Source organism: Stenella coeruleoalba (assembly GCF_951394435.1).
Source record: "Stenella coeruleoalba genome assembly, chromosome: 9".
NCBI classification, from domain to species: Eukaryota; Metazoa; Chordata; class Mammalia; order Artiodactyla; family Delphinidae; genus Stenella; species Stenella coeruleoalba.
The window spans coordinates 31,233,267-31,256,161 of record NC_137155.1 but is presented as its reverse complement, the minus strand read 5'-3'; the positions used below and the strand labels follow the sequence as shown (position 1 = coordinate 31,256,161).

Sequence of the window (22,895 nt, the reverse complement as noted above, 5' to 3'; positions counted from 1 at the left end):
GCTTTATCTGAAAACACAGCCTTCGCTGAACAGTGGGGTTCTCATCTGCATCTGAGGCACACCCAGGGCAGCTGGAGTTGGTGCTAATGAATTTATTTAGTCTTTCGTTGATTTTTTCATTAGCATGTATGCAAACAAAATTAACCTAATATTTAACACTGACAGTTTCATAAAGCTGAAAAAGACCTCGAGTGGCAACCTAGTCCAGTTATTTGTCTCTGAGAAAGCTACCTTCACAGGTCAAGAAGGTAAAAGGCTGACATCAACCATTTCCCCGGATTGCAGAGTCTACGGCTCCTAGCTGTCGCCAGTACCATCCAGGGACACTTATACCTACTTCCAGCTCCTTTTATTTATTTTTTCAACTAAGTCTATTTCCTTTGGTTCTGAACTTTGCTGAATAGGACCAGACATTTCACATTCATTCTCTATACTACTTTAAACACATTAAAACATCCTCTAGCTTCTTCATTTTTAAAGACATGTGGATATAGTTCTCCCAAATTTGTGTCTATAATGAGATTGGTTATTTAGCACCACGAACATCCACTCTTTCCCTATTTGCTTTTTGTCTGACTCCCTCCACTAAAATGTAAGCCCCACGAAGGTAAGGAGTTTGTGTGTATTCTGTTTACAGCTGTATGCCCCACAGCTAGAACAGTGCCTACGTAAGAGGTCGAAAATATCTGCGGAAGGAAGGAATTAAATTTTTCTATGGTATTCATTCACCCGCATATAGAAACTGAACACTCAAATATGCACTGCTGTACTTTATTACAGAAGCAGTGTGTAAAGTTAAAAGTAAAGGAATTACAGGGGGAGGGCTAGCATAAGAGCCAGGATGCAGAGTATTTCATCACTGGGGGAAAACCGCTGCTTTTCTCTAGCAACGGACTGTTTCTGAATATCCCAAAATGGCCTGGTAGTAAAACTCTCTGCAAACGGCTATTACTGGTAGGTGATAAACCAAAGCTATTCTTTGTAAATGTTATAGCATAATTTCCCAAAGGAACTTAAAAAGTTTCCCATTGGACAAGGTTATACACAAACACACTTAAATCATCACCGGGTATGGCCACTGAGCCTTGAATTCCAAGCCTGCTACCCCATCAACATTCTAACTACTCTCTGAGCGAGGTTGAAGAAACACAGCAGTAAGACAGGGCAACATGAAGTCAGGCCAAACCGCCTCAGCCCTTGTGCAAAGCCTAAGTGATGGTGAGGTCAGCACAAAACGACCGCAGGGTTAAGGTCTCCTCCAGATCTAGAATTCTACGGTTCTGTGACATACTTTGAAAGGAAAGGGGTTGACATAAATCTCTTTAGATCAAAGCATTTTAGTGATGAAAGATATGTCAGAACTCATCTCACATATAACTGGCTCAAGGTCTCAGGTTGGTCTATTAATGGAGCCCAGATCTGGGGACCCAAGGCTTCAGAATCTCATTTTGGTGCCCTTTCTACTCTCTGCGTGCACATTCTCCTTCCTTAGAACATCATTTCTTACAGAAGCAAGCATTCTTGGCTGTGAGACTGAAGGACCACCCAGAGATCCCTGGAGTGTGACAGAACCCTGCAAAAATCCAAATGGGTTTTGTTCACTATACCGTCACCTCCTCATTCCAAGAACTGAGAGCTAACAGCTGTGTGGCCAGTACCTCCGTCCGCTCTGATTGTTTTCTTTTTTCAAAACCATTTCAGTGGATGGACCAGCAATGCAGGTTTGTGAATTTTGAACTCAGGCTGCAGAGGCTCTAGGGCAGGGACCAGTGGATATGAGGCTGGATACAGAGACCAGGAGAGGGAGTGGGGAGGGGAGGTGGAGGAAAGGAGAAATGACGCCCGTAGTTCTCAGGGGCAAATTGATAACTATTAGACACTTTGAATATGTCTCTGAAAAAAGTGGAGAGACAAAGTCACTGTCCTAGTTCTGTGGCTCTCACACCTGGCTACATATAGCTTCATCTGGGGAGCCTTCAAAGCCCATAACTCTTAGGCCCCAACTCGGGTCAACTGAACCAGGATCTCGGGGGTGGGACCCAGACATTGATATTTTGAAAAATGCCCCATGTGCTGCTAATGATACAGCCACAGATAAGATCCACTGGTCTATTATGTGCTACATGATACCACAAAAATAAAAAGACAGACCCAAGATAATTTTACACGCATGTTAATTGCACAAAATCACAGCGAGGCTTACCACCACCTAAAAACTTCCATGTCTACCCACCAAAAGGTTTAGTCCTGCAAAAGCCATGCGGCCGCAGCGTTATAAAGGTCTTGCCACCTGCAAAAGAAAGCCTAGAAGAGAAGCACCAAACATCTTTCCAGAAATCCTAAAAGGTAAGGAAATTAAGGAAGAAGTTCACCTAAACTGTCTTCCGTATTTCCAACGATCAGGAAAAAGGCATTCTTAATTTTCCTTCACAAGAAATATGTATCAAGTATTTAGGATACGCTTGGCGCTGGAACGGGAAAGAAGATAAAAGACAATGAAAAATGGCTTGCCTGCCCTAGCTTCACTCAAGGTTCCATCAGTGCAATGCTCCAAAAAAAGCCATTAAGCTGGCAATGGAGAATAGCTTTGGGACCCTATCAATGAAGTGAGACACTCCTATGTTATAAACCAGGTACTTTCACGGAGGTGGTTGCCTCGTTACAAAGGTAAGGGACTCACTTTCTCCATGATGTAATCAGCCTACTAGGTGCTGTTGAAAGTACACCACCCACACAGAGGCGTCCATGCCTTCCGTGGTCAAAGCAGGAAGAGCAGACATTTCCACACTGAGTACACAATATACTGAACGATAACCTCATGAAGTAAGAACAGCCATACCTGGAAGAAAGCAGGCTGAGCCCAGTAAGAATCGGCTAATAGGCTTTACCTGTTCCCACTACCTTATTCCCTGCTTGTTTTTTCTTCAAAACCTGTAATCATAAGCACATTTGCTTCAAAAAGATGAATAAAAACCCAAGACATGGGAAAAAAAGGGGGAGCAAATAATGTTATTTCCTCTTGTGTTTCCCCTAAGGTAGACTCATCATAATGCAGATGTAGAAAGAAAAGTCAGTAAGAAGGATTTTCTCTATGTATCCATCTGATCACAGTGTTGTCCCCGGTCACCCCCCTTAGAACAGAAATCGTTATTCCTAATAGAAGCATCTCTAGACAAAACACATTTGATCCTTTCCAGAGACGGGGCTGGTGGTGGGGACCTGCTCCTCTACCCCTCCAGCTCCTCTATTCACAACACATTTTCTTGCTTCTTGCCTTCCTTGTAATTCTCCTGGGCTGGGAATGCCCAGTGACGTCTGCCCTATTTCTGGGAAGATGAAAGATAGAGCTGCTTGATTTTTCCCTAACATTCCAAACGCTTCAAGTCAGACCCTGAACCTCGAAAGAAAAGGTAATCTTTGAAAACAGCTTCAGTCCTTCAACGTTCACAAATAGGTATCCAGTTACCAGACTCAGTTTTTCTATTTTAAACAATGAAGAATTATTCATTCATTCATCCATCCATCCATCCATCCACTCATTCCAGATATTCCCAGGATGACTGTTTGTGCCTGGTAGTACCAGGGAGGAAAGGTAGGCACATAGGGGATTATGAAAATAAGCATGGTAAGTGGTGTGTGGATCAAATCATTTATGAAAATCATTAGTAGGTTGCTTGTAAGCATCTCTAATGATGTTTTTTGCTTTTGAAACTCGGTTTGATATGGTGATAGAATACTATATGAATTACTGTTTGCTATTCCATTCTATTCTAGATTTGGGTAATAACAAAAAACTACAGTATCTCTTATTTCTATTCCATTCAATTAAGTAAACTTTTTTTCCACTTGCATGTACACAGCAATTACTAATCACCTGAACCTGTCCTTTGTGAGTATAGGTCTCTTAGCCTATTGGGCCTTGCACCTACATTCACCTACATTTTCACAATGAAGTGACTTCTGTGGGGAAGAGATGGAAATAACTTGCGTCTCTTGCTAGGTTAACTTCCCCAGCCTCTGGTGGGTACAGGAATGTAAGAATCCAGAACAGGCTCATCCCAGCCTCCAGGACCATTTATTTCTTCCCATGAATGCTTTCTTCCTCATTGCCGTTGGGGCCATGTGGATAACCACCATATGGCCCCACCCGGCTCCATATGGCTCCATCTCCCTAAAAGGGGCGCTCAAGAACATAAAAACGCTGCTGTATACGTTTAGTGCAGCCCCTTCTCGTTTTCCTCCATCTGTCTTCCATATGTTTACGCGACTCAGACTCCTGCACACGTAGACCTTTTATAGTGAGGGTTGCCAGCCTGACCAAGATAAAGAACTAACATTCACCGCTGTCAGTGACAAGGGGCCCCAACTACTTTAAATATGTGACTCATTTAGTATTCAAACTAGAACGAACTCATAACCACTTTTCTTCAATTTGTAAATGACATTGATTTTAGATTTATATTTTTTAAAATGTTACCAGCAAAAGCCACCCAGTGGCTCTTCTGTTGTATTTTCTCCAAGCGCTGTTTGTGAAGTGTGGAAGAACTGCACGTGACTTCCACTTAGGTGTCCCTATCATATTACATGTCAATCTCTCTCCAAAGTTGACTTTTTCATTTTCATAAAACTCTCCTTTGATCAGAGGAAGAGTTGTTACTGTTTTCCCCCTCAGGTGTCACTGCAAACATCTGAAGTTTTACATGTGTCCTCTGCAAACGCTAAGGAAATGAGGAGGAATGAGGAGAGACTGACCCCTGTGGGGCTCTACCTGCCTGGCTTTGGCCACACCGAGTCGTGGTCCTTTTAGCTTTGCTCGGCACCTGGCAAGAGGGACACATCTGATCCTGGAGTTGGTATAATCGAGAAGAAACTGGGAATACCAGTCACTAGACACCAGGTACAACACTGTTTCCCAGCAGGAGGCTACTCCTGGCATTAGTAACAGGAATTAGGGTGATTTCTCATTCCCAGGGGTAACTTGTCAGTGGGTACCTAGGCCATCTTTCACAAAAAACTAATGACAGTGAGAACGAAAGAAAAAAGAAATCAAGTAGGCCTAGTACTGGCTTCAGTAATTTCTACTCTTATTAATATGACTTAGACACAAAGTCCTCGGTTATAGAACTGCAGTGCTATTAAAAAGAACGCATTCAGTCCCCCAAACTGCTACGCACGTTCAAAGGTGTCCTCTTCGTGGCAGATAACTTGCCTGTAATCTAGTCCAAACCACCTGTGTAAAGCAGTCTGCTAACCAGTACGCGGAAAATTATGGCCAGTTCCATGATGACTATCTCTGATGAAGCAGAACACGGAAATAGTGCTCAAACGCACAAAATATTAATAGATAGACATCCAAAAACCACCCAGCAAATGCCACAACAATACGTTTCTCTTTTAGCTTGTTTGTGTATAAATGACAACTATTCCTATTTTTCCCCAAACGCAGATATGCAAAATAAAGTTTTTATTTGAATTTCAAGATCAAACAGTAACATTTATGTAGGATGCGTGATTGAGCCATTTTTGGCTTTTTTATAAAAACACTATTACATATTTCACACATCTTTGTTTCTCTTAACGTCCTTTATAATGCAGTATAGAGCCAGACATCAATTAAGTTCAGACAAAACTACTGGGACCCAAGGAAACTCTTGTTCCCACCTAAGCTGTCATTTCACAACCCTTCCTGCATGGGAAAAACCTAAGGAGTTACTTGTACTAATAAAACCAAAAATGCCTTTTATTGACGCAGTTGATATACTGCAAACTGCGGCATCACAGGTGCTACAGTGGCAGCAAAAAGTGCATTTTAGTCAGGGCATCAAGTTGCAGAATTCAGGCTACAGCCAGAGGCCTATTCATTGGAATAACTGCTCCAGGCTGGAACAAATGATAAATTTTGCTTAAGAGAAGCAAGCACTGCCCTTGTGTGATAAAGGAAGTTTGGGTAGATCATGCAACGGTAGTGTTTCCAGAAGTGCAAGGGTGAAAAAGCTAAGTGGGTATTTTGCTCCCAGATTAAATAGAAAGGACAAGAAGCCTGATCAACAAGACTTCAGTGAATTACAGTTTCTGGTCTGAGAAGCTATGAGTATCATATCCTGCACAGCAGGGCTTGCTCTGAGCAGTTTGTAAACCACATGGAAAAAGACAGAAGTTGCTGCTAAGCTAATAGCTGCTGAGTAGTTGCATTAATTGTTGACTTTTCGGCAGGGAGGCTACTCCCCCCAGCTCAGTGCTTCCCACAAGCCAGGTGCACGCTAGAGCTGGTAACCCCATCCCTCATATTCCTTCCCGCTGGACACTGGCTATTAAATGCTGGCCTCTCGCCAACTGCCTTTAGGTGAGATGTGGTAAAAACGGCCAGCGAAACAAGAACATCTGCCTTCGTATCATTTTCTTTGTACAGCTACTTCCCAGGCGGCTGCTTGGATCTACGTGCGTCCATTTACTGGATTTAAACAAAACAGCAGGAGGCTAAGGGGGAGGCCCAAGAAGCATATGCTGGGTCAGCCCACTCTGGTTTCAGCTACAGTACAGACGGAGGCTTTGCCCCTCTGGAAACTGACAAGGGCAGCCGCAGCTGTGAGTCTGGAAGCAGGAGACACCCCCCTGCCTTACCTGTTTCTTTGTCCTGGACTTCTTCCAGGTGCAAGTCATTCAAAAGGTGCTCCAAGATCTTCTCTGGGGTCCCGGACACGACCACGTATCTGTCGGAGAGCAGAGAGTCCACGGAGTCATCCTCAGTGGACGACTGTGAACGGCTGCTCCATTCTTCGTCCTCGTCCTCCTCGTCAATGTATTTGAAAGAAGGCACATCGAAGGTGGGCAAGGGCAGCTCTCGGTCTGAAAGCGCGGCAGAATCCTTCCTCTCTAAATGAGGGTCAAAGACTCTCAGCCGGGAGCTGCCCATTGTGCACGGCTACTAACAAAGGCATCCCCTAAAGGCTCAAAGATCTTGCCATCTCTGTCCTTTCACTGGGAACTGAGTCCATCTGGCTGCTAAGAGCTCTGCAGTCAGCTAGCACGCTGGGCTCGAGAGGCGGAGAAAAAAGGGAGGGAGGGAGGGAGGGAGGGGGGATAGAGGAGGCAGAGAGAGCGAGTGAGATGGAGTGGGAGAAGGGGAGGAAGGCAGGGAAAAGGAAACAGGAGCACGGGGCTGGGTGGAAACTCTGACCTCCAATCACTCTCCAAGCTCCCCGCTTGGGGGGCTGGGCCGCAGCTCTGCACTTTCTTCAGCACCAGGACGTCCCGGTCTTGCTCTTTAACCTGAACGGTTGTCACTTCATCATCCTGCTTTCATTGCCGACGGGAGTGATGGATGGAAGAAGGAAAAACAGAGAGAAAATTTAAAAGGCAAAAAAAAAAAAAAAAAAAAAAAAAGCTAACTAAAGCTGCACTTTCTCAAGTTGCTTTCCCACCTAACATCTTTACAGATTCAGAACAAATTAGGAATCTGGTCAAGGATCTCCCTCTAATGGTACAGGGTCCAGGCTCAAGTTGTATGGATACATAAAGCATTAGAAAGACATAAATACTTTAAAGGAAACTGGAAAAAAGAATAAAGTGGGGATGGGATTCAGAGTTCATTTTTAAAACTACCTGAATGATGTGAATTAAGAAATCCAAAGTTCAAAGTCTCAAAAACACAATATACTAATTGCATGTGTGCTATACTCTCTTTTACCTGGTTAATACTTCTTAAACTGCCACTATATTAAAATTAGAAAATCATATAAAACATCATTTAAACAATGAGCAAGCCATATTAAGTAGCTGTAGCAGATACATATCATATTCATTTACATCACAGCCTTTATTTTAAGGTGGGAAAAAAACTACTCATTCTATCATTCAGTTCATGTTTTACTCCCGAACTTGAGGTGGCCTTCACAGTTATCACGTACTCGTTTTGCCAGAATACAAGCAAAAACGGATCTCTAGTTAGAACCTCATCTAGGCTGAAATTCGGATGTCACGGGTGAATGCACTGACTTTCTTCACCGCGGTCCCTTTTAACACGGAGAGAAGGCTGAACAATCATTCATTTCTGCACACACAGCTTCCACAGCCCAGAGCCTAACATGGCCCGCTGACGTGGCTCTGTCAGAGTCGGGCTCACTGCTGACCCAGCAGTGTGGAGCCGACCCAAGTGACACCCAAGTGACAAACGCTTCCAGAGTGTGGAGTGTGAAATTCTCCTGATGGGTGGCGCCCAACCAGAGGCAGGTAGGGGCGGAGGGGGTAGGGAGAAACACATGTAAAAATATTTACCTTCTGTATTTCTGAGGATCTGAGCAGAAGATTGAAGCAAGAAAAGTTGATAGCAAAGAGGCTTCACCTTAAAAATTATGTTGCCTCTTTAAACAGGGAAACACGTCCTAGGGTTCCTAGCATGTTTCTGTGTTTCTGCTCCTGGCAGAAAACCCTACCTCAATTAGGTACAAACACACAAAAAGAACATTTTCCCGCCCCCCGTTGGATAAAAAGTACTATGTCCTCGTGCCTTATTATCAGTTCCATAGATTTATCAGAGATGCTGATGTATTTATTCACCTTCCATAAGAATAGGAAGGCACTATTCTTGTCGTAATTGCCAACCAAATCAGTGGGAAAATGATGATTTCAACTCCCGGTGTGCTGATTCCTAAGAAAATGTAGTGACCTAGTCATCTGAGTCCCCCAAGATCTTCTTAAAAACAAAAAATACTAGTCATTCTAAACAGCAATATAATTTTAAGATCATCCTTTCTAAATCTCTTAGTGGCAAATAATTTTACTATGTAAAACTGATGTATTGCACTTCAGCAAGGTCAGACACGCAGTTACTGTGGCAATTAATACTGGATATTCATTGTTAAACTCCCTGAGGATGGCAGTGTGACTCCTGTAACATGAATACCAATGTATAATTGCTATCTTTCATTTCTCCAAAGGGGTTCTTTTGTTATCCATGTGGCTGAAGTGAAGCAAGGTGGCTGGTGAGAGGAGCATAATATTGACAAAAAAAAAAAAGGGGGGGGGACAGAATGTGAGTCCGGGATACTGAGACACAGAAACAAATAATTCAGTAAAGAGCAGGTTTGAAAGGACAAAAATCTTTCCCGAGCTTTCCTCTCGTCGTAAGCCAATATTCATTTTATATGAGCCTGCTGTCATTCTGAAGTACGTTTTACATTCTACGTGCATGTGATATACGGCATTATTAACTTCCGCGGGCCATGCACATACATATGGATGGGAAGGGCTTCTCTAATGTCTGTGTAACTAATATGTGTTACAGGGCTGTGCACAGAGCAGCTACACTCTGCTGGGCAGGGGAATAGCTGAACCATACTGATGTACTATCAATAGCATCTTATGTCACAGTGATAGTTTCCATTTTGAAAACCTGTTAAAAAATAAAGAAGCAAAAAAGCAGAAAAATCAATGTATAAAAGGAGATGGAAGTTATCTAAAATTGCCGTGAAAACGTAATAACCGTATGTAGTATACCCGGCTCTCAAGAAGGAAGGTGAAATTAACACCTCCTGACCAATCTATGTACCCTTACCTAACTGCTCTTCCTGAAAAACAGCGTAAGTACCAGAGTTGAAGTTCTGGGTATGAAACTTTACTCTGGTGCTTGCTTGGTTAAGAATAAAAGTATTTAAAGAACTAATGACAAGAAATATGTTCAATGACAAACAGTTCATGAAATGCAAGGAAAGCATTAAAATGCTTAATTTATAGACAACCACTCAACAAACAGTGAGGGTCTGCTTTGGGTAAGGCACTGTGGCAGACACTAAGGGGCAAGCAGCGGTGAGTAAGACCGATGCCCTGCCCTTAACTGACAAGGTGATAGCTCCATAACAGCGTAAGTCTAACGTGGTGAGCTCCCCCAAGGTGAGGCCACATGCAAGAGAGAAAGCAAAGGTAGAGAACCCATGCGATTTGACTGTCAAAGACGACAGATCAGATCCCAGATCTGTGGGTGAAAGAGAATGGAAATGCCATTAAAGGGGACCAAAAAACTGGTTCTGCTGAGAATGATGAACCTGGTTTCAGACAACTGATGTTTCAGTACTGATAACACATCATGCTATAGATGTTTAGCAAGCAGTTAGAAATAAAGAACTAGGGCTCTGGACAAAGGCCAAGGACAGAGATAAACCTGTGAACTACTCAAGTTTGGGAGTGGATGAGATTGTTGAAGGGAAGCAGGACAGAAAGGGAACTAGGAAGAGAAAACATAGAAAGAAGGAGGAAGAGGGAGGGGATCAGAGTCATGAGGAAACCTACCAAAGAGATGACTAAGCAGTGAAACCAACAGAAGCCAGGAGAAGGTGGAGGGCACTGACTCAGGAGAGTCAAGGGCAAAGGCTGTCTGACGTTGTCAAATTCACCAAGATGAAGAGTCTAGGAGGAAGTGATGAGGAGACCACAATGGGAAGGCGAGTGTTGAGGTGTAAGCGGATGTGAAGGAAGTGCACAAACAGGTAAGACCGCCTCCTTGGAATTTCATCTCGAAAGGAAGGAGTCAGGCTGAAGAGGCTGCCTGGCTGGGGAAGTCGGCAAGGTGAGGGGCTAAGGAGAAGGGGCGAGAGATCAGGAACGTGCATGGAGGGTTTAGGCTACAACAGGATCGAGCCTTCCTCCTTCCAGAGAGGATCACGGGAAAGAAGATGGGTGGAAATTTAGAAAAAAATTAGAGCAGGGAAAATAAGGTAGCTGAGGTAGACAAAATGAGATGCCTCTACCATCTCCGTAGAGTGGAGGTTCCGACCATCTTCTGGAAGGGGAGGTTCCTTGGCCTGAAAACTGTTGGAAAAATGGCTTTAGGGGTTGCAACAGGGAATAAACAAGTTATGAAAAGAGGAATTGCCAGGCAGCTTTGTGCTGCTGAGGGTAGAAAAATATATGTTTATGGTTTTAGGCCTTCCTGCCAAAGTGCTCAGAAATCTGAGTGGGGGGGGACTTCCCTGGTCTGGTGGTTGGGACTCCGCACTGCCACCGTGGGGAGGTGGGAGGGTGGTGCGGTGTGGCCCGCGGGTTAGATCCCTGGTCGGGGAACTGGGATCCCCACATGCTGCGCAGTGTGGCCAAAACAATTTTTTTTAATTTTTAAATTAAAAACATAAATTAAAAAAAACAATTTTTAAATTAAAAGAAGAGAAACCTGAGAGGAGAACAGCGAATGACGCCCCCTCTGCCCACCAGGGGAAGAGATCAGCATAGGAGACACCAGGAGGGAGGGAGGAGAGGTGTTGTGGGCTGCCGTCAGCACACACACAAAACAGCCCTTCTCCACAGGGCGTCTGTCTGGTTAGGGAAAGGAGTGCGCCAAGAGAGGAGCTGATAAGCGGGGGCCGAGGACAAGCCTTCACAGGAGTGAAGGGAGCAGGCAGGCAGTCGAGGAGGAAGCAGGTGGAGGCTTTGATCAAGGAGGCTGATCTCTGAAGTGGGGCAGTTCAGAGCAGGGCAGACGGAGCAAGGGAGAAGCAGGGAGCCGGCCTGGCACTCAGGCTGGGCCTTGTGTTCTCCTGTTAAATGTCACTGATTCTGCGAAAAATCAACATCAGATAAGGCCACTCTGTGACTGTGGTGGGACAACACAAAAACACGGCCACTCGGAAATCATATCTGAACACAGACAAAGCATAAACATTGATCACGGCAGAAAATACCAGAAAGCCCAGCGAGTGAGTAGCGACTGCTGCTTCTTTCCCAGTGACAACTTTGGCTTTGCTCCTCTCCCTATAGATGAGATTTAAGATATCGTCACAGAGTTGCCCAGTTTCCTGATCTAAAGCAAAGCCCTGCTACTTGAAATCCTCCCCAAAGTCACCAAACACAAACCCAAGCCTGGGATGTCCTTTCTTCTATCACCTTCTTGTACTGAGCTGCTGTGAGGCTCCCCATGGTGCGAGGGCTCCATCACTATACCAAAAGCAATAAACCCAACTTACTCAACTACAGGTGTGCTCCTGGTGGTCTCTGGCTAGAGGACAGTGACCATGGACAAGGGTCGTAAGATGCCGCCCTGCCGCTGGCATGGTGCAGTGTGGAGAGCATGGTTACTGGAGTCAAAGATAAAATGCATTTCCTTGTCAGGAGGATGAGAGAGTCATACCCAGGGATGTTCCTGAAAGTGATGAGAGGATGGGTGAGGAACGAATGCCGAGGACTTCCCTGGCGGTCCAGCGGTTAGGACTCTGTGCTGCCAAGGCAGGGGGCGCAGGTTCGATCCCTGGTCGGGGAACTAGGATCCCGCGCGGCACAGCCAAAAAATAAAAATTAAAAAAAAATTTTAATTAAAAAAAAAAAGAATGCCAGTGCAAGGGGCACAGACCTTAGGAGAAGGGACTTCTGTAGGTGCAACACTGAAGAGGAAGGTGCAGTGGGGAGTGGGATGTATTCCCAGAAGGCACCATGCTTCCCACCGCCCGCCCCAGCCAAGGCATGGGGGCGCTCAGCTCTGGTTGGTACAGGCTAAGTGAGAATTCTCCCCGCTCCCTGACACACACTTTAGCTCCTAGATCTGCACAAACCAGGTCTTTGCCCTACTCTCTTGAAGGGATGGTAGGAAGAACAAGAAACTCTAAGGACCAGGCCAGACGGATTCTTCACAGCTTTGCCTATGGGGTGCAGTCTGGGATGAGCTGGGAGATGGGGGAGGAAAGGAAGTGTAAAAATAAACAGGTATCCTCAGCTGAAAGGGGGAGGGGAGGGGAGGGGGAGGGGAGGGGGAGGGGAGGGGGAGGGGAGGGAAAGATGTTTGATCACAGACTCACAGGACCTTTTGAACAGAGGCCATGAAAAATATGAAAACAGAGGAGGGTTTTCAGCTTTTCTCTGCTCCTCATGTCTTTGTTCTATTCTTTGGTGACTAGCTCTGATTTCTTTTCTTTTTATGGCTACACTGCTCCCCTGCCTGCAAATTCTGAATGAATGATAGAACCCGTCCCTTTGACTTACTTTAGATTAACTTCCTTGACCAAGATCAGCTTTTATACTTTGAAATCCAACTTTTCTTTTTTCATTTATTCACATGAAAGACATTTATTTTTAAGATGAAAATACATAGAGGGTAATAAAAATACTGATTTTTTAAAAAAGTAAGGTGAAGAACTGATGTTCACAGTTTAGCAAGTCTACGCTGTCCTGAACCAAATTTCTGACTGCATTTATATTTTCACTTGTCACCAGCACTAGCAAGAAAAAGTCATTACTAAGGGATTTCTCAGGCCTGCTGGAATTGTCACAACTACTTGCTTGATTTTCCATTATCTCTGATAATGGAAAATACTCCTCTCCCAAGTACTGACATAAAGCAGCCACTGGTATTCTCCATGGCGTGGTGTCCCTGATGCTCTGTGAGTATCAACTCTTACAAGAGGGCTTAGCTGGGGGTTCATGGATGGGTTTTAGTGACTCAGAGAAGCTTCTGAAAGTATATAAAATTTTTATGTGTAGGCACATTTTCCCAGGGAGAGTCCAGAGTTCTAGGTCTCACTGGAGTCTATGAACCCCAAAAGGTACAAATCGTTCCACACAATGACACTCATATTTATCACTGCATCTAAGTAACCTTCTTTGACAATCTCCTGCTGGTAACACTGCCTATCCAGATAAGATGCCCAAAGAACCCTGACATGGCATCCATCACACTGACCTCTGATTATCTGCTCCCTCTGCGCTCTCCACGAAATGATGACATCTTGAGGGCAGGGACTGTGACTTCTAGTTCTCTTCCTAACACACAGCTTAGGGCCTGGCACATGATATTAACTTGATAACGGTTTACTGAGCGTGCAAGTTCAAGCAAGAGAGTGAGTGAGCGAGTGGATTACCTTTAAAAGACAGAATTCGATCTCACGTGGTTCAATGGTCACTCTCCTCTGAGGTTGCCCCTACCCTCTCTACTTAGTCACTTTCCTATTATGATGCTCATCACATGAGGTAACTGTGTTTTGTACTTGAGCGCTGTACTTGCTCCATCTGTCAGAATTCTACCAAACTAAGCTCCCGTGCAATTGACATATAAGAGACCATATAACTAACACAACAATGGGAAGGCATTCACTCAATGGTACTGTCCCTGAGTCTAGGGCACATGGAAAAAAGGGTGTGGGCGTGAACAGGTCACCCTGTGGGTTGAAGTGTGAACTGGGCAAGATGCGAATTTTGTGCCTTCTAAAATCCCCCTTCTGCCCCCTTCGGTTCCAACCAGGATCCTCAACACTCCTCACGTGACCCAGTGTTCCATCATCAACCCTGTGTGAAGCAGGCAGCACCGGAGAAGCTTTCAGACGGAGAATGCACAGGACCATCTAGCTTGATGCCACGGCCCTCAAGAAGTCATACAAGTAGCACAAGGTGCAATGCTGCTTTCCCTCAAGTTTGTGAAGATGCTAACTTAGTGGCAGGAAGGCATTTGCTATGGACTGAAGGTTGGTGTCTCCCCCAACCCCGAATTCCTATGTTGAAACCTATCCCCCAAAGTGATGGTGTCTGGAGCTGGGGCCTTTGGAGCCCTCATGAATGGGATTAGTGCCCTTATAAAAGAGGCCCCAGAGAGACCCCTTGCCTCTTCTGCCACGTGAGGACACAGCAAAATGACAGCTATCTATGAACCAGAAAGTGGGCTCTCATCATATGTTGAATCTGCTGACAGCTTGATCTTGGATTTCTCAGCCATCAGAACCGTAAGAAAGAAGTTTCTGCCGCTTTTAAACCACACAGTCTGTGGTGTTTCGTTACGGCAGCCCAAACAGACTGAGATGCATTTAGAGCCAACAGCTTATCATGATGCCTTTCATTTCCCAACCTCCTTGGTCGAACTTTCATTCCTCCTACGAAGTTCTCTTCAAGAACCACCTCCTCCAGGAAACCTGCTCCGTCTACCTCCCGTCTGACGTGGCTGGCCCTTCTCTGCAACCCCACAGTGCCACATGACTCCTTCGGGCTCAGCATTCCGAGAAGCACATACTGATGACCTTTTCTGTCTCCCTTCTAAAGCATAAGCTCACGTGTGGGCAGGCACCGTATCTCCTTCAACTTTGAATTCCCAACAAACAGCCAGGTCTCGGCACTTCATAAATACCTGAAGAACCTTACCCAGATGGATCAATGAACACACAAAATGAGGAATGGATAAATGTGTAATTTTGGGGGACTTCCCTGGTGGCGCAGTGGTTGAGAGTCCGCCTGCTGATGCAGGGGACACGGGTTCGTGCCCCGGTCCGGGAGGATCCCACGTGCCGCGGAACGGCTGGGCCCGTGAGCCATGGCCGCTGGGCCTGCGCGTCCGGAGCCTGTGCTCCGCAACGGGAGAGGCCACAACGGTGAGAGGCCCGCGTATCGCAAAAAAAAAAAGTGCAATTTTGAGTAGAGGTTTAGAGAACAGCAGCTTACTCTCAAAAGATACATTTCAAGTGCTGAACTCTGATGGTGCCAGTACAGGGGACAGTTTGTTGAGAGGTGCTCCTCCTAAGGAAGGGTAATCCAACTACTAGGGGTGTGGATAACAGTGGCCTGCGCTGTTCTGCATCTTGATCATCAACTTGAGTGTTTGGGACGCTCAAACAGATATGGGCAAACTGAAAAGAAGAGCTGTGTGCTCATCACACTGGACAATGATATAGACAGACAAGGGGTTATGAGACCAAAACGACCTGCTCTAATTCAGGATCTTGGCCTGAGGGTGGTTAATGTGCGGATCACTAAGGCAGCCCCAAAACTTGGCCAATATTTAAGAGGAAACATGGCTAAGTATTTTGTGAAGTGTAAAGCATCATGCAATCATTAGCTACTAGACAATTAAAAACAGCTAACATAGTTTTATCTCATAGTGGTAGAGGTAACCACAGCTCAAGAACTAAGGAGACAGCACTGCCGTGTGCAACTAACAGGCCCACTAGGAACAGGCAACAAGGGAGGGCTCCAGCCACGACCAGGCAGATAAATCTATCACATTTATTGAGGGTTTACCATACATCAGCAAAGCTAAGAGTTGCACATCCATTAATTGTCTTATCTAACCATTACAACAATTCCATGAGGTACATACTGCTAAAACTCCCATTTTGATAAAGTAACCTGGCCAAGCAAGATCTTGTGTGAGGGTGTGTGGTAAAGCTGAGATTGAACCCAGGCAGACCCAACCACAGAGCCCTTAACCAGAACCACAGACGTCCCCAGAAGATGGTCACTAATACACGTTAGAGACTACAAGTATGGAAGGGGACTTGGTCTACCCCGGTGCTGGCAGCCAAAGCAGGCTAATCTGCTTGGCAGGTGAGGCAACAGGTGTGTCTACGTCATGCTGAGTTCCAAGAGGAGAAGAGGGATGCCAAGGGCCAAACGTAGTCTCAGGACCACAGCTAAGCAAGCTCAGCCAGGGCGGAGCTCATACCCCTGGCAAGGGGGAAATGCAGTGCTGGCAGGAACAGAGTTCAACATGGCAGGGATTAGTGGGGTCTGATGCCCACAAAACTTGGGTACCCAGAGACATGCAGCCTAAGGTTAGCAGGGCGTCCAGCGCATAAGCTGCCTTCGGCCTGATGGGCTCAAGCACTGGGCAGGCATGGAACTGTACACTTTAATATAGTTAATTTTATGCTACGCAAATTTTACCTCCAACAAAACAAAACAGGGCTGTGATGAGCCTCTGGGCACAGGACTTTGCTGATCAAAATACATGGGACTCTGCGCCAAGGAGCTACAAGTGGGTCTGGGAAACACACCCTTTGAGGTACTGTTCGGGTAGCTGGAATGTCTAAGAACAAAAAGATGGGGAGAATGAAACCACAGCAGGAAATTTTCACTCTCTGAGCTACCCTGCCTTGTGGGATAGGGTGCCATAGGATTACCTGTGATGTTCTAGAAAAGTTACCTTCCGTTACTGGGTGGCTAGATCGAGGAAGCAGATGGAGGCTCAGTTTAAGGAAGTATTGATGGCAGAGGCAGAATGAGCTCTGTCTCAAACTGGAGCAGAGCTTGTCAATAACATTACTGACAAGTGAAGATGGTTCTTCAGTGAGTGAGGCTGGACAAGATAACCTCGGCATTTTTTTCCAATCCTTAGATCCTACAGAATTCAGTTCTCTTGACATCACTTTTCTCACAGAAGCCCAAAGTGCTGTCTCTCCTAAATAGGAAAGTGGCATGTGATTTAGTGGTTAGGGATCTCTCCTCGTCTTGTCCTACGGAAATTCACACACAGCTTAGCAAACCAAACCACCAATGCCCGCATCTATTCTTGTACCGTTAAATGTGGGTACAGCAGAACTGGAATACTTATCTGAAAAAAAAAATCTCCTCTGGCCAAAAACAATTTTGTCTGAGAACAACCTTCACAGAATTTGCTGACAATGTATCTCATGACTCTCTATTCTCATGGAAAAAAAAAAAAAGGAAACAGATCTTTAAAAAAAAAAAAAAAAAGTAAGAAGGATATTGCTGGCAAGATAGACCTGATTAAGAGAGCAGCTAAGGGAAAGACAAAGTAAGCAAGATATGTGTCAAGGTGAGTAGTGGTTTAGATTTACCATATCACAAAGTTCTGGCCCGGCAAACACATCGTTTGTATAGATGGTTCTGGCAGAATGAGAGTATTTAAATAATGATAATTAGTTCTTTTAAAAAATCCTACACATATTGTGATTAATAACTCAAACTAACGCCTAAATAGGACTAATAGAATTCATCATCCCCAAGCTTACAAAATCTAGGTCAAGTCTGACTTCCATAGTGTGAAAGCAAACACCAAGTTGTTACGGAACGTGACTAAACTCCCACAGAAAAACGAGTACACAAGACTGGATAGGAAGTTCTGGCTCCTAGAAAAGAACTGAATTTATTAAATGTTACTGCCTCTAATAATCATGTAAAGCAAGTTTTCTAAGAACCCTACAATTAGGGCAAGGCTAGGAATTTGATCCCGAAGCCAACTTCAGCTAGTAAACCTATTGCACAAGAGAGCAGAGGAGATGGGGATAGGATGTAATATCCTGAAATACAGGCACTGTTTTTCCATCACAAGTCTATTTTGATATACGCTATTAGCTTCATGGATTATTCTGGACACTGGAAGAAAAGAGGCATACTCAGCAAGGTTCTGAAAGTGTTTAATGGAGGGACTATTTACAGAAGTATGGGTAGGTTTGATAAAACGAACCAAAATATGGTGAGATAACCATGGACCAGCAAAGGGAGATACTAACCACCCCTGGGCTTGAAGGGGCAAGAGGAAGTCAGAGTGAGTACTGGATCCCATTGGGAGGGAGCTGGAGAAGTAACTGAGAGGCTTGCAAGGAGGAGTTGCAGTCCCAGAGGGCTGCAGTCACTGCCATAACTGCAGCAGAAAGCTGGACAAGGTAGGAAGAAACACCCTGACCCCGTCTCCTTCTACACTCGGATCCCCTATGACCCCTCCCATTGCCCGAGCCCCATTTGGAGATGGAAGGCAAGAGATCACAGCGGGTTAGGTCCATGGAGGTCAGGTCTCACTGCCAACCAGCACAGAGCAGAGGTGAGAATGGAGGAGGGGATGCAAATGTACATGATCTAGCAAACCTGTCCTTCCAGTTTCCAGAGAAGCTTAAGTCAGCTTGTCACTAAGTTAGATGGCACCATAAAGGTCATGGAGTCCATCACCTTGCTGTCAGGAAAACAACTCAAAAACCTAATAGCTTGGGCTTCCCTGGTGGCGCAGTGGTTGAGAGTCCGCCTGCCGATGCAGGGGACGCGGGTTCGTGCCCCGGTCTGGGAAGATCCCACGTGCCGCGGAGCGGCTGGGCCCGTGAGCCATGGCCGCTGAGCCTGCGCATCCGGAGCCTGTGCTCCGCAACGGGAGAGGCCACAACAGTGAGAGGCCCGCGTACCGCAAAAAAAAAAAAAAAAAAAAAAAAAAAAAACCCTAATAGCTTTAGGGTAAGTTATATTAGCATCTCCCTAATTGACTTAATCTAATTCCTGCACGTTTTATTTTCTTAACACTCTTTCTGGTCTAATATTTACATCAGTTTACTACAGTTCAGATCCTACACTTTGCTTCATACTCGACACTCCCCATGTGACCCTTGAGAGTTATTAAATCACACAGGTGTTATTGTTTTTTATCATAAAATCTTAAATTTTATTAAATCTTTCCCAGAAAGTATTCTAGATCCAGTATGCAAGTTCTTGGTTGATGACAAGATTGTGGGTGGGGATAGAGAGGAGAAGAGAAAGGCGAAATGGCAGGACAAGTTCCACTCTGATATCTGCTGCATGGGAACAGGGGCTTGGTCTGTCTTGTTCTCTGTGCTGTCCCTCCATCCAGAACAACACTGTCTGTTAAATGAATGAATGGCCTGGTGAATGGTGGGTGAGCAGACAGATTCTAGACATTGGGATGGCCCAAGATCAAGGACAGAGAGGTCGGCAAAGGCAAGGAGGAAGAGGTTCCAAGGGACTCAGTTCAGAGAGTAGGCTAGGGTAGAAAGGAGAAATTTCAAGAGTTAGTTAATGCCTTACAAGGCCCTAGTTTTGTGGCGGGGTTCCTGATTATCTGCAAGGGAGCAGTCAATATCCTTCAGCATCAGCAAATCTAAAGTATAAACAAGATAAAACACCTGCAGCAACAAGCAAGGCGTGATGTCAGCCGTGGTCACGGGGTGAGGCTGCTGCACTCCGTCACTTCTGCAGCCCCTTGGTCCCAGATATGGTGGTTATTTCATTCTGCTAAGACTCAGAGGTACATACACTCTCCCTGGTTAGTGGGCCCACGGGAAAATGCAAAGGCTCGGCTGGGCTGGGAAGTCACTAAGACTTACCCCTTGGATTCAAAAAGCCTAGGTCAAAGGGCAGCTGAGGGCACTGCCTTGTGCATATGTGATCTGACAGAGGCCTATTAGAAGGTAATTCAGAAGAAATGAGGATGCCTTCAAATTCTAAATTAGATCATTAAGCATTTCCTAACATACTGAGGTCACTGGAAAAAAACTTTGTCTATCAATACTTTGAACCTGTGAATTCCATCAATCCACAGCGTTCATGCAGACAGTTTGCACGATATGTTCACGACAGATTCGGCCACTTTGCAAAAAACTCAGATAACTTAGTGCTGGAAACAGCACTTATTTCCACTTCGCATTATTGGTATATCTTTTTTTTTTTAAACATCTGTATTGGAGTATAATTGTTTTACAATGGTGTGTTAGTTTCTGCTTTATAACAAAGTGAATCAGCTGTACATATTGGTATATCTTGATGGCCCTGAACATACAATACATATGTTACTTGAGATTTAAAACAACCAAAAAATCTGAAATCTTGCTTCCTAGGAAATTTTACAGAAATGACAAATATAAATTTTAGAAATACCTTCTAGTTCCCAAGAATTCTTATATCATTGTGTGTGTGTGTGTGTATATGTGTGTGACACACTTATGAAGTTATTCTGAAGGGAAAATATCAATATTGACACCTTCCTCAAGCAGCCTAAAGATGAGATGAAAACCTATGGCAAATTACGACTCGGACAAAATTTCTACGTACTAGTTGCAGATATACTTGTCACCTGGGGTTTGACTAATTCACAGCAGCAGTTTCACAGAAGCCTTTAAAATCTGAGTAAAAAGAGGACAATATGGATTTTAACAGCAGCCCTTGATAGCCACCCCTGACTAGTTCCTATGGCGTTGGCTTCTTCTCCCAAATTCCTCTTATAGGAAACGCAGTTGTGTTTGGAAATGCGTCCTGATTAAGTAAAGATCTAATTTATAAATTGAAATAACTTGAGAAAGCTAGCTCTTAACTGTGAACAGACCCAGTGGGAATATTCTTCAAATTTAAAAAGTACTGGATCCATGAAATTGGCTAAGAGAGTACATCTTCAGTGTTCTCACCACACACACACACACACACACACACACACACACACACACAAAATCTAACGTAATCACGTGAGGTATGCATATGTTAATTAGCTTGACTGCAGTAATCATTTTACAATGTATGCATATATCAAAACATCACATTGTACACCTTAAATATATATGACTTTTGTCAATCATACGTCAATAAAGCTGGAAAACAATTTTAAATTGAAAGTAAATAAAGTGTAAAGTAATACACTTAGAAAATGGGAATGCTTCAAGTCAAGGAACTCTTTCCAAGTCACTTTTGTGTGTATATAAATGTGCATTTACACGTGCGTGCTTGTGAATATGCGTGTGTGTGTGTGTGTGCACGTGCGTGCATGTGTAACTTTAGAGAGGGCAAGCAGTAATAAAAAGGGCAGCCTCAGTCCTTATACAAGTTATGGAATGAAAAATTCCTAGTTACCGTAGCAACTGCAAGATCACATGGCATGGAAGCAAGGAGATACAAAGCATCTTAAGTAAACACTCTTGTATTTTCATGTTTTGCACATTCCTTGGTGCTTTTAGAGAGGCACGCCTTAGGTCTCAGCAGGAACCATCTCAGAAATTTATTTCACAGTTTGAAACAAGATTGGGAGAAAGGTAGGACTGTGTCACTCTTGGTTTATTGCACAGCCACAGAAAGTTGGTGTTAAAACAGGTTAGGGGAATTTAAACTGCAGTGGAATACTGGTACAATTATTTGAGAGACAAACAAAATTAGAAGGTAAAAAGGAAGAGAGAAGGTTAAAATAAGACAAAAATGAATTCGGTTGCAATGGAGTAGGTGTTTCTCCCTCTTTTTCTGGAGTGAAGGATGGATGTGCGGGAAGAGAGGAATGGATTGAAAAGAAATGGAAGTACTTTGATAATAAAGAACAGCAAAACAATCTTCTATTTTCCTGAATATTAATGTGCACTTGGGATGCCAAAGAGGATTGAAATCCTCATATACAAACCTGCCCCAGTAAGAGCCTTGCTTTGTAAACTATGACTCATTGAAGTTTGAAAGTTTGTGTCTACTCTTTACCAACTATGTATTCTCCCAAAAGCTTGTCCATAGTTACAAACTGACTACTGTGATGAACCTCCCTGTCCTTTCTGCTTGTCATTTCCAGGTTAATTCCCCATGGTACAAAACCCTTCAATTTAAAACTTTAAATCTCCAATGAACCGGAATCCTGGAGATGAGATGAAAACCTTCGATCTGCAGAGATACAACTTTGGTTTTGCAGAGATTCGGTTTGAGTGCTTGAACTTGGGAAACATTTCAAATCACTCACAATTGTCCTCTTGACCGAATTCAGGCCCGCAAATATTGATTGAAAGCCTAGCGCTAGACACTGGGGGTAAAAGTTCAAATAAAACATGGAGATTACCTTCAAAGAGGAAATATTCTTTATGAGAGAGAAATGGGGGAGAGATATAAATTTGCATTTTTTAAAAAACAGTGGTTTGGAGCTAGGCTGTGCATAGCGGTTAATGAATTTAGCCAGTATAAATAAATAGACCCCTTTATTCTTATTTCTAGGAGTTCAAGGCAGAAAGATCTGGAAGTTTTTTTAATTTGTCATTATCTGGGAGTTTTATATCTCAGTCCTGCTCAGGACATTCTGAACTCAGAAAAACAATTCCAAATATTTAATGACATGACTTGAAATATGGTTTTAACACCCTGACAGCAGGGATACTTCTGGCAGGATGCTAGATCACCATCTGTCCATACCAACAGCATTTCACAAAAAGTAAATTTTTAGAAATTCTAGCCACAGGAGTACTTTTAGAACATAAAAGAACAGAATGATTATTGGCATTGATAGGCATAGTCAATCAGAGTAAAAGATGGCTATTCAAAACCTCCTGAATAATCAACCGGTATCCACTTTAAAATGGCAACATTTCCCCGCAAAGTGTTCAACACTCAGAAGTACGAATGCTGCTGAATTTGGGGGGGGGGGGGGGGGGGCGGGTCTTCAATTTAAGACAGGAATTTTAGAGCTAGAA

At 44.2% G+C, this 22,895-nt stretch overlaps 1 protein-coding gene across 2 annotated transcripts in view; it reads right to left on the bottom strand.

The window, feature by feature from the left end:
- Positions 1–22,895, bottom strand: part of RAPGEF5 (Rap guanine nucleotide exchange factor 5) — a 219,279-nt gene that overhangs the window by 64,268 nt on the left and 132,116 nt on the right. The window contains exons 10-11 of one of the 2 annotated variants that reach the window (XM_079931285.1): positions 7,178–7,296; positions 6,622–6,710 (exon numbers count right to left, since the gene is read on the bottom strand). In XM_079931285.1, coding sequence (XP_079787411.1) covers positions 6,622–6,710; positions 7,178–7,296 — 208 coding nt within the window. The remainder of the gene's footprint in view (positions 1–6,621; positions 6,711–7,177; positions 7,297–22,895) is intronic. The other variant, XM_079931286.1, reaches the window with a different exon arrangement.